General features: G+C 36.2%; 1 protein-coding gene across 1 annotated transcript; it reads left to right on the forward strand.

Annotated features, from left to right (window-relative positions):
- The first annotated feature begins 3,512 nt into the window (after positions 1-3,512).
- On the forward strand, positions 3,513-11,088 carry LOC126828162 (mitotic spindle assembly checkpoint protein MAD2B). The gene is made up of 8 exons (XM_050557759.2): positions 3,513-3,670; positions 4,700-4,759; positions 5,357-5,475; positions 6,405-6,580; positions 7,215-7,306; positions 8,210-8,283; positions 9,836-9,928; positions 10,650-11,088. Exons 2-8 carry the CDS (start codon positions 4,735-4,737, stop codon positions 10,689-10,691), a joined length of 621 nt encoding a protein of 206 aa, XP_050413716.2. The 5' UTR covers positions 3,513-3,670; positions 4,700-4,734; the 3' UTR covers positions 10,692-11,088.
- Positions 11,089-12,730: the final 1,642 nt, after the last annotated feature.

The raw sequence follows: 12,730 nt of genomic DNA on the forward strand, positions 1-12,730 counted from the left end.
GACTTTATTGAACAGGGAATAAGTGATTATTCGTGTTATAACAGTAAATCATAAAGATATTCCATAGGGATTATAACAGTTTGCATCTCATGCAGGTGTGCATATCTGATACACTGCATACTACAAACAAAAAAGAAAATAAAATCTAAACAAAAGAGATGAAATAGAATCCATAGCCTATAGGCCTACGATAACAATGACATTTTTTGCCATTTTGTATTTTCTCTGTGAATTTTTGAAAAGTTCAAAAATTAATATGAGGTAGTATTTTGCCGGGTTCTTATATTATCTTCATAGTCTGTAATATTTTTGAGTCTATATCCTACTTAATTCATTAAAGAACTCTACTTATGGTTCAATTTTATTTCAATAATTCGCTTGCGCGTAGGGGTCTTTAGCAGTGGGAGGAAACTGGGTGACCCTACTACTTGTCACGTACTTGTCACGTGCTAGATTCTTATTCAATTTATTCAACATCCAAGTTTCCTTTCGGATAATCTGCTGTTGAGACATAGCTGTTGTGTGGGCGCATTTTGAAGGATTGTTGGCACTATAGAGGATGAACCTTATTGATTATCAGCGAGCCCAGAGTTTTCAAGAATTTTTTTAAAAATCTGCAGTGAAGTATTTGGGGGTTACACCATAGAGGTGTATATATTGACACCTCCATGGTATACACTCAATGATACCAGGCAGGACGCAGTACACGCCGATAGGGGGTGGCACAGAGTAAAAATAACTCTGTGGTGGTGGTATGATCCAAGGAGTATTCTATTTATACTCCTAGGTATGATCAGTCATTCACTTCCTGTGAGCTGTCATATGACGTCACAAAATGACAGATTTTCTCGTCGACGTTATGAGGTAAGCGTTTTTTTCCATCCACTGGAGCCAGGTGTTATGACGTCATATGTGGATTGTGGGTTAGGAAAATGGTTAGGGTAACTTCGGGTAAGGGCTGTGGCCTGCAGATTTCGTCAGAGTCTCGAGATGTAGACAGGGCTAGCCCTAACCCTGGGCAATTCCTAACCCACAATCCACATATGACGTCATAATACCTGGCTCCAGTGGATGGAAAAAAACGTTATGAATTGAGCCTTCCCAGGGCCTTATTATATATTTAATCTGGGTCTTCCCGCAGCGTCTCGTCCCCTCGCCCAAATGAACTTCTATACGACCATTACGGATGGCTTGCAGTGACTCTTCCTTCCGCCACAAAATGGACATTGTTCGTTACGGCGACACATTCGCAGTCAGATTATTAGTATTACATAGGTTGGGTGAAACAGGATTCTTTTCCTGATTTTTTGACATCGTTTGAATTTGTCACAATGGAGTGCACATTCTAAATTTGGAAATACAAATGAGTACCTAGGCCTAAACAGATAGCTCTAGGCCTAGATTTAAGGGCTATTTTTAATTGCAAATGAAATGCATTGGGGTTAAACGTTTTAAAATTGCATAGAAATACTATAGTATAATATAAAGTTCTAATTTTATCTACCTAGTACTGGTAGTAGGCCTACCTGTAAAAATATAACATTAAGGCCTACACTTGTAGGCCTAGGCCTATATTATTATTAAAAATTAAATGTTAACAATTATAATAGACGATGTCTCTATTCTTTTTATTACAAATGATACAGGTAACAAAATAGTATAGCTAGAGACTTAGATTCACTGTTTAACTTTGGCTGCATAAAATAAAAGAAAATAATAAAAATAAAACCTAGGCCTACACTACATAGAAAGCAAGAACTTTGACGTCGACGTCCACTTAAAGCTTGCTTTTCCCCGTCAGTTGGTGGGGGGGCTAAAATGACCGAAAAAGTTTACCGTCATAGCAAAAGCGATTACAAAAACTGGCACATTCAACACCATAGACCAAATGAAAGACAAAAAACGATAATAATTATATATATATATATATATATAACAATATAGGCTAATTTACGATAAACGGTAGGCCTGCCGTATTTCGGCTCACATAAATATAATGTATGGAATGGGGATCTAAAAAATATTAATTACTAGCAGGATACCCGGCTTCGCTCGGGGGTCATAACTCCGAAACCGGAAGTGGTAGACTAACGCCACCTGGCCTATGTTACTCCCCGGTCCGAGCTAACCCTACACCCCAAATTTCAGACACGGGCCAGACCTAGTGTAGCCGCCAACCCCGAACAGACCGGCTTCGCTCGGGGGTCATAACTCAGAAACCGGAAGTGGTAGACTAACGCCACCTAGCTGGCCTATATGCTACTCCCCGGTCCGAGCTACTCCTATACCCCAAATTTCAGACTCGGGGCAGACCTAGTGTAGCCGCCAACCCCGAACAGACCGGCCTCGCTCGGGGGTCATAACTCCGAAACCGGAAGTGGTAGACTAACGCCACCTGGCCTATGTTACTCCCCGGTCCGAGCTACCCCTATACCCCAAATTTCACACTCGGGGCAGGCCTAGTGTAGCCGCCAACCCCGAACAGACAGACAGATACCCGGCTTCGCTCTGGGGTCATAACTCCGAAACCGGAAGTGGTAGACTAACGCCACCTAGCCTATGTTACTCCCCGGTCCGAGCTACCCTTATACCCCAAATTTCAGACTCGGGGCAGACCTAGTGTAGCCGCCAACCCCGAACAGACAGACAGACAGACAAACGACAGTCACAAATATATAGAGGATATTTGTCGTTTTAGAGTGAATAACATATTTTATTTCATCGAGAAGCAAGAAAACTTATATTTTCACGAATGCGTAGCATGAGTGAAAATATAAACGTTTTCTTGCTTAGAGTTGAAATAAAATATGTTATTCACGACAAAACGACAAATGTTCTATTTATTTTATGATTTTACAATCATTTTAGGTAAAAACAACATGGACTACTGCTAGCCTGTGGAATAACACTTTTATTTCACTGATAAAACGCGGTATTCCACTACTGATCATAAAATAAATATATTTATTTATTTCATCTCTAAGCAATAAAACGTTTATATTTTCACTCATGCTACGCATTCGTGAAAATATAAGTTTTCTTGCTTCTCGATGAAATAAAATATGTTATTCACTCTAAAACAACAAATATCCTCTATATATATAATATAGATAGATGAAAGGGAGATAAATCCACTTAACCACTCTATATAAGACAGGCCACACAGCAAAAGCGATTATTGAATTTGATAATTTACACTTTATACATCTCGTTTATCTCATCGATGTCTATTCTTTTTTTTTTTTATTAATCCTCCCAGGTATTTCGCTCAGAGAGCAAAATATTTCGGATGACTCAGAAACAATGGGGATATTCTGGTTTCGATAACAATCAATAAAATATTTATCATAAAAAAAACAGAAAATAAGTCAGATGGTTCAAACTATAGCTAGGGGCTTGCTTGCTCGTTTGGCGCCTAACGTTGACTGATTGGATATAAAAAAAACAATACAAAGTCAAAGATTGGTGACTTTGGTAACCGAGGCTATTGGCTAATTAAAGGGGCATAACTCTGTAACCGCGGCAAAATTTCTTAATTTGACAAACAATAATAAGCAGGAAAAAATAAACAATATTTTGTTGATTTAGTCCTAGAATTGTCTTTGAAGAACAATGTGAATTTGCTGAGTATCCAGCCAAGTCTAGGAGGCTGTAGGGACATCAGGTGGAGGTAATTATTGTGCCATTAGTAAAATAATAATTCGTTTCAGATCAGTTCGTGACACAACTGTCAGTACTGACTGTCACTCACACTGTCAGACAAGGAGTAGGGTCGCCTTTCCAACCACGTGGGTTTTCTCCTGGTCCTCCGGTTTCCTCCCACTGTTAAAGACCCCTATGCGTAAGCGAATTATTGAAATAAAATTTCAAAAACCATGTTAGTCCCGAAATGACCTAGTTTGTGTCGAGTGGACGTTAAACCCCATTTCTCTCTCTCTCACACTGTCAGTCATGGCTCATGCCGAGACAGCCGAGTGCTCTCCGCCGATCGCCAGACTGTGAGTTGGCTAATGGAATGCCATGATTATGGATTCTATCAATCATCCAGTTTGTAATTTGGCTTACTTTTCAATAGCATGTTTTCAGAACTTATTGAAATCAAAAATCGTGCATCAATTTTATTCAGAGTTATTGCCCCTATTGCAGACACTTTGGCAGTTTTGGGGTGCTTGATTGTCAATCTGGAATGTCCGGAAGTGCCAGAATTGCATTTGAGTGAGACCTGTTGCCCTTCTGTCAGTCCGGACAACAGATCAAGGTGGTGTTAGTAGAATCGTGACGTAATTAATCACAACGAATAGGTTTCAGCTGTCATGGTTGGTGAAGATATATTTTTATCTTGTTGACGCATGCGTTGTTGTCCGAAATCCCCCCTTTCACTTGTTTATCCCTATTTTGGGGTTTTAGAGAATTCAATTCCAAAACATTCAGTTGAGCATCCCCCATGTAAACAGAGATTTTGAGCTTAATTTTGCATCAAAAATGACCTATTTTCCTTCCGTCTTAAAGCAGCATGTTGGCATATATTTGTTACATTAGAATCCAAAGTTGCAGACTATAATTTATAAGTTAAAGGTGTTTCAGAAAGGCAACTTATTCATAACCTCAGATTCCGGTGAAAACAATTTGACCAAAGATATTGTTGTAATAAGTAAACCAAAATACCGTTAATATTAACATTTATTCTACTATTTTACAGAGAAAATTTGGTGCTGTGTTTTGATTTGTGTTGACATGGATGCCATCAACAAATATCAAGGTAAAATTAAAGGGGAAGAATGAAATGAAATGGGGTTTAGCGTCCTACTTTTCTACATCAATTGAGCTAATGAAGACGGGCATACACCATACAGTGTACCATGAGGAAAATTTTGCCCATACAGTTGCGCTATGACTTACTTCTAATTCGAATTTCAACTGTCAATGTTTTTTCATGTACAAATCAACGTATACACAGGACCTTAGTTTTTCGTCCCATCCAAACAACTAGACGCTGTCCTGCACGACTCACAAGGGGAACCCATCAAAAAAATCCTAAGGTGCATTCTTAGACAAGACAAGGATTGAACCTGGAATTCAAGTTCCTCAGCAACATGATTTTTTAACTAAAATATTCCACAGGGTCTCGAGCTGGATGAATTTGTATCTAGATTACTACAATCGACGTCACGCGATATTAGTGTGTCAAATGACTAGATAAACTTCTATTAACACTCTTTCTTGCTATAGAACAAGCCATGTACATTGCATTAATACAAATCAGTTTTTTTTCCTCAATCTGACCACTGTTGCTAATTGAATTACTAATTGATTCAGGTGCTATTATTTCAATCTTCATGAATTTATTTTTTTTTAGTATCTGCTGATATTTTGAGTGAATTTGTCGAGGTTGCCATACACAGTATTTTATATAATAGAGGACTGTATCCACAAGGTGTGTTTCAAAGAAGAAAGAAATACAATGTACCTGTACAGGTATTATAAATAAAATGTTTTCTTGAGGCTTCTTGCCCAACTGACAAAATAAAATTTAGCTAAATGTTTCTGGAGGTTGGGTAGCTAAATTGTTTAACACATGCGCATTACTTCTATCATTGAGTCAAATGGTGTGGTTTCAATTCGCTGCTTGTACGTGACAAGGAGTAGGGTCATCTGTCCAACTTCGTGGGTTTTCTCTGGCTTTCTCCCACACACAAACCACAAACCACAAACAAATTATTGAAATAAAATTAAATCATGTTAGTTCCGAAATGACCTAGGGAATGTTAAACTTTCTCTCTCTCCCTCTCCCTCTCCCTTCCTCCCTAAATGTAGCAACTGGTCACAACTAGCCAGCCACACCTGAAAACATCTGATGGACTGCTGTTTAATCCGAATGAATCCAAACCGGGATATTATCTACTCTTGATATTTTGATTTTGGTCTTTTAAATATACATTATGGGAGATTAGATAAAGAGCTGGCAGTTCTCACTATAATAATTAAAAATTAGAAACTGTTAAGGCAATTTGCTGAACATTTCAGTCAAATCGATCCAATATGAACGGAGAATTAAGCGATTGAATTTTCGGTCTCGATTATCCATTTCATGATTTAATCTTGAATGAAAATTGAACAGCAAATCAAATCCTAATCCAATAAATATTGCAGGTTAGCGATGACATCGAGAGTTGATTATGGTCTGTATAAATTAATTTATGTCTAAATAATAGTTTAGATAACATTTCAGGCCTAAAGAAAGATCTGCAATAGGCAGATTTAGCTCTTGCATAATGTATGTTTTATTTTAAAAATGTTAAATAATCAATTTTAATAAATTTTAGCATGGATTACAAATGCAAATACAATGAGTTGTCTTAACTATGATTTGTACTTTGGTATGACAAACTGCTGTTTAATTTCAGATGTGTCTCCATCCTGATGTAACATCGTATATATGTAATATTATAGAGAGTATAAAGGTTTTATTAGAAGAAGGAGAGATAGAGAAGATAGTCGTAGTTATATTAACATGTCACCATAAACCTATAGAAAGATTTGTATTTGAAATAGGTACCTCATCAGTTGGCAGGAATACAAGGTAAATATCATAACATCTCCATTCTCCATCATATCGCTCACTTGTCAGTGATGCAGAATGAAGGGTCTGACAAAAAAACGAGGTCCCGTGTACACATTTGCGTGCACATAAAAGATCCCTTGGCAGTTGGAATTCGATATAAAAGTAGGCCAGTTAATGGTGCTATCTGGTAGCAAATTGTATACGCTTTCTGTGGAACAATCCGGTTAAAATGATCGGAGTCCCATTGAACCAAGGCCCTTCTGGAATGGCCTCCCGGAGTAATACAAGTCCATCGTACCCTTTTTTTAACCTTAATTTGCCTGAAAAGTTGAAGTCAGTTGTACTGGTAATTAGGATTCATATCAAACATCATTTTGAAGTTGTAATTAAACCCCCTCTTTCTGTTCGCGTCGAACATTCTCGTCCAAAAGTCTGTTTTGACAAAAATGTGACTTAGATCGTTCTTCCCCAGGACTCTTCAATTTTTTAAATAATTTCAGTATACAAGCAAAATTGCGATTTGTTGTCCATTCTGGAGAAAATAGTGTATTCTTCTCTGTGACCAAAACATTTCATTTTTCGATAAATAAATAACGACTTCAAAACTTAAAAATTGATAAAGTGAAAACTATAATATTATATTTAATTTCAGTGACCAGTATTTATTTGAAATGGAAGGTTCGTTAAGATCTTTCTTGTTAAAATTAACAGTTTGTGATGCCATGTTACAGTCACTACCTGAAGGTAAAAATATCTTGTCTTTATAAATCTAAACTTATTTCTATTTGCCAAGTGTGTGTGTGTGTGTGTGGGGGGGGGGGGAACTAGTGGTTTAACATGTGTGTGTGTGCGTGAAATCACACGGTTTGTCAAGTGTCCAACGTTGTGGATTTCCTCCGGGTCCTCCGGTTTCCTCACAGATGCTAAAGACACCCTACACGCAAGCAATTAATTGAAATTAAATTGAACCTTGGTAATCCCAAAATGACCTAGATGGTGTCAGTGGAGTTTGGACTCAATTAGCCATCTTGGCTCCAAATTGTATTTGGCTTGCTCCAAATATGTGTGAATTTGACTAAAGAATCTTTTACTTATAAAAGTGGTATTATGTAAGATTTGATAAACAGCTGACAGTTCTGGTTATAATAGTTAAAAAATAGATATTAAAGTCAAGTTATCGATTCAAGTTCATAAACAGCTGACAGTGATAAACAGTAGACATTTCTCGCTATAATAGTTAAAAAAAAAATAGATAATGAAAAGGGAATATGTTGAAAATTCCAGTCAAATTACTTTACTCTGAGTCCAGTTATATACATTAGAAGAATAGTGTAGCCTCGATTTTTTTTGCTACTGTTGTTATTTTAATAAACAAAGTCTCGATTATCCATATTTAAATTAAATCATTAAATGGCCGAACTGTTCTAATCTACTTAAAATTGGCGTCATCTGCTGGGCTGGCATCGAGGGTTGATATTGGTCTTGTCATGTTAATTAATGTCTAATTAATAATTTATATAACATTTAAGGCCTAGATAAAGACCTGAAATAGGCAGATTTAAATCTTGCATAATGCCTAAGTGTTACAGTTCAATTGAAAATGACTAACTTGGAAGGGTACCTATAATTGTTATTTTTATATAAAAGATTGTACATGGTCTGTTCATATACACACACAAGAATCTGCTGCTGGTAAAATAGAAGAGAAAAATGTTGTACAGGTAAATATATAAGTCAGTCTTCATTGGGGAGGGGATGGGGGGGTTGATGGTCGAATGGTTAGCACAAGCTCGCTGTATCACAATGGTTGTCATTGAGTCAACTGGCGTGGTTTTGAATCCCCAGTTGTACGTGACAAGGAGTAGGGTTGCCTGTCTAACCTCGTGGATTTTCTCCGGTTCCTCCGGTTTCCTCCCACTGCTAAAGACCCCTATACGCAAGCAAATAATTGAAATAAAATTAAAGCATATGTTAGTCCCGAAATGACCTAGTTTGTGTCGAGTTGACGTTAAACCAAATTTCTCTCTCTCCCCCCAGTCTTCACTGTGACAAATTAGAATAAAAAATATTACACACAGTACTGGAATCATAAGTATACCATCTTCAAAGAGCCAAGGTAACACAGTCTTACATTTTATTTTCAGACATATATTGCCTTGTAAAGCGAGACTATGCTTATTGCACAGTTTAAACATCTATGAGCTGCCGTCTGTTTAAATTGTCCGTTCTGTTGCACATTACAAGGCTTTCAAATTTTAAACAAAAAATTCTGTTACAGTTAGAACTGACATTTTTTGGAAATTGAGGATTTAAATTTATCCATTGATGAGCATGTGATTGATAAAAAAATCATATGGTCTCCATTAGGACAAATCAAAATTTTTCTCAGACTGACATTATAATACTTTAGCAGGGTACTATTAGATATCAAATGAAATGAAATGGGGTTTAACGTCCTATTGTTCTGCTCCGACTGGGCTAATGAAGACAGACATACGTCATTCAGTCTGCTATGAGGGAAATTTGGCCCGGGCAGCGGCCGGCACCTTGGCCTAATCTTATATCGAAGTCTAACTCCCAAGAGATCTTTCACACGAGATATTGGTTTTTCGTGCCATACAAATGACAAGGCTGCTGTCCTTGTCAGACTCTCAGTACTGCTACGACTGCAACACTGACAAGGGGAAACCATGTTGGTAAATCCCAATGAACTTTCTCAGCCAATGCAATAATCGAACACACGGCCTCCAGGCTAGCAAGGCAGCGTCTTACCCACTTAGCCAAATTAGATCGAATAGTTAAGTATTAATAGTACCGGCCACAGAAGAAAATCTTTAAGTGGCATTTAGTGATTGAGAAACACATTAAAGAGAACACAATTTTTATGGGACGTCAATCACTGGTTTTATTGTTGAAACGTCATGCTTTTAGAATAAAACCAATCATAGATGTCCCATAAAAATTATGTTGTGTTTTACTGCCACAGAAGGTTGACAGTAGACTTGTTGTAAAAGTTATATACTTTCATACAAGTTTTACTTATTTTTATCGCATTTGTTATTGTAATGCGCCTCTGACTAAATGTTCAACACTATATGAAATGGTTATTATTCCTTAAATGAGGGTTATTAGAATGGCTGCTTTCTGTCCATCCTTTTGTCCCGATTTGTTTGCAGAGCATATTGTTTATAATGTCCGAAAAATGCCAATGACAATCAACGACTTCAAACCTTGTTTTTTGATTACATTTAAATTTTCAAATTTATTTTCAAGAATTTTCCTTGGGTGGAAGCTGATGAAAGACAAACTTTATTAGAGGATCCAAAAATAGTTCCCTTGAAAACCATGAAATCAGACTATTTTAAGGTAAACTGTTTATTTCCACCTGTGCAATATTTAAAGTAGCTATTTCATAAATATGCCCTGAAATTGATTTCAAATATAAATATATGTATATTTTCCACTAGTTAAAATATTGTTATTTTGGTCATCTACAAATAAATATTTGTATCAATATATAAAATTCCACAAGTGAAAATATTGCTATTATTTATCCAAAAAAAATAAACCACCCACCATTATGGTCACCTACAAACTTAATAAATCTTACAAGTCTACACTTTTCTCAATTGTACGGTGACTGATTTAGGACATGCAAAAATAATAAATATCTTGAGCGCTCGAGATATTAAGTCCATCGCTCCAGATACTAAGTCGAACACTTGAGATAATAAGTCGAACGCTCGAAATGATAATACAATTGAACACGTCTCAACCGATGATTTAAGCTTTATAATTTTTTGCATTATTTAATGATAAACTTGAAGAATAAAGATATTTGTTTGTTTTTACAGCCCATCCAAAGCTGCAGTGACGGAGCAGATAACCTCCCCTCAACATCGGTCGAGAAATGTTTGATTGTATTATCTCGAGCACTCGACTCAATTATCTCAAGTGTTCGACTTAGTATCTTGAGCTCTCAACTTAGTATCTCGAGCGTTCGAGATATTTTTTTTTTTTTTGCATGTCCTAAATCAGCCACCGTACAATTGTGTTCGACTACCTTAATTACTTTTATTTTTTACAGTTACAATTATTTGTTGAAGAGAGTAGTAAGAAGAAGCCATGATGAGCAGCTGTTATGGATATTGTTAAATATATTCTGCTTGGGTTCAAGATGGAAGCTAAATGGTAGCCAGATTTCTTTAAAGGATTATCTTGAGAACCAGAATATTTATTTGTATGGCCTTATGGTTAAATCAAGCCACTTGATGAATCAAAATGATTAGCATCATAAAAGTAATTCAACATGGTTCTGGAAAAATTGAGTTACATTTTGTCATCATAAAAGAAACTGCAACAGGATTTTATATTTGTTAGAATATTACTGTTTATTGGATCAATCTACATATTTATGTTTATTGAATCAATCTAAATATTTGTTTATTGAATCGATCTAGATATTTATGTTCATGGAATCGATCTACATATTTATGTTTATTGAATCAATCTAGACATTTATGTTTATTGAATCAATCTAGATATTTATGTTTATTGAATGTTTATTGAATCAATCTAGATATTTATGTTTATTAAATCAATCTAGATATTTATGTTTATTGAATGTTTATTAGATCAATCTAGATATTTATGTTTATTGGATCAATCTAGATATTTATGTTTCCTGTTAAAAATTTGTTTCTAACACATAATATGTTCAGCGCTCAGGGTATAGTTATTATCAAATAATGTCATAATGACTGCTTTTATCATCCATTTTATGGTTGTTGTTAACATTGTTGTATTTTATGACTTAATAAGTTTTGTAATAAAATTACATAGGTACTAGACAAGTGGATTTTCTTTGTGTGTCCAGGAATTTGAGCAGAGACGGGTCCGAGGTGAAGGCGTCAAGTTTGAAATGAGGTCTGGGGGGATTACTCTAGAATTTTATAAAATCAGAAGCTATGAGACATTATTTCTGCTCATTTAGGTGCATACATGTATAGGATTAGATTGGAGAGAGGCTCGAACGGTGGCTATTCTTCGAACGTTTGTTTGTTCAACATTTGTTTGTTTGATGAATGTAGGAGAGAAAACAAATTTGCCTGACCTGTTATTTCTGCTATTACTAACCTACAGCCTATTTTAAATATTGGTTGGCACTTTATTTTCTCATTAAAGCAAGAAACAGTTGTCAGAATTTAGTATTAAAAGAAAATGTAGCCAAACTGCTCGCCAAACAGGAAAACCAGTACCCGAATACTGCATGTACATTCCATAGAGTCCAATCCCTTTATAACAGCACAGAAATAACAATTTGACCTAAATTTCAAGACAATACCCAGACATTACGGTACCTGCCATTACAGGAATTTAAATATGAATTGCAAAAAAGTGTAAAGATTAGCCTACAATGGGGTGCAAAGCGGGGCAGTGTAGGCTTATGCGTTCCAGCGACGGATGCCACCCTGACAAGTGAGAACCTTAGTATTAAAAGAAAATGTAGCCAAACTGCCCGACAAACAGGAAAACCAGTACCAGAATACCTCACGGACATTCCATAGAGTCCAAACCCTTTATAATAGCATAGAAATAACAATTTGACCTGAATATCAAGACAATACCCAGACATTACGGTACCTGCCATTACAGGAATTTAAATATGAATTGCAAAAAAGTGTCAAGATTAGCCTACAATGGTGTGCAAAGCGGGGCAGTGTAGGCTTATGCGTTCCAGCGACGGATGCCACCCTGATATTATTCACATTAAAAATAAATTAATCAGATTTGTTTTCGCGAGAGTGATTTTGCAAACATAATGGATGAATGTCGATAGAAGTTCAACGATATTTTTTAGTGTGGCACTAACGATTAAAGGGAAACGACTCCATTTAGGGAAATTAACCCTAGGTGGGGTTGCCTCCCTTTACATATTGATTGTGCAAAAACAAAAGCACTTGTTAAAGAAACGGAGTGGATATTCGCCATTCGAATGGCGAATAGCCTAGCTTAAAGAAAAGTCAATACTGAAATTCTCACAATTAAACAAAAACATTAACGATAATAAAGGAATCGAACAACAAAGTGTTAAAGCATCAGTTGCAAAAATAAAATGATTGATGGCTACGAAAATAAATACCCGAAATATCAGTAAAAGGGAGGTTA

Source organism: Patella vulgata, chromosome 7 (assembly GCF_932274485.2).
Source record: "Patella vulgata chromosome 7, xgPatVulg1.2, whole genome shotgun sequence".
Lineage (NCBI taxonomy): Eukaryota > Metazoa > Mollusca > Gastropoda > Patellidae > Patella > Patella vulgata.

Bases quoted from the DNA above. Each gene is read 5' to 3' on its own strand.
- LOC126828162 (XM_050557759.2), top strand. From the start codon at position 4,735: ATGGATGCCATCAACAAATATCAAG. The intron at 4,760-5,356 runs GTAAAATTAAAG...ATTTTTTTTTAG, and splicing joins TGCCATCAACAAATATCAAG to TATCTGCTGATATTTTGAGT. The intron at 7,307-8,209 runs GTAAAAATATCT...TTTATATAAAAG, and splicing joins GTTACAGTCACTACCTGAAG to ATTGTACATGGTCTGTTCAT.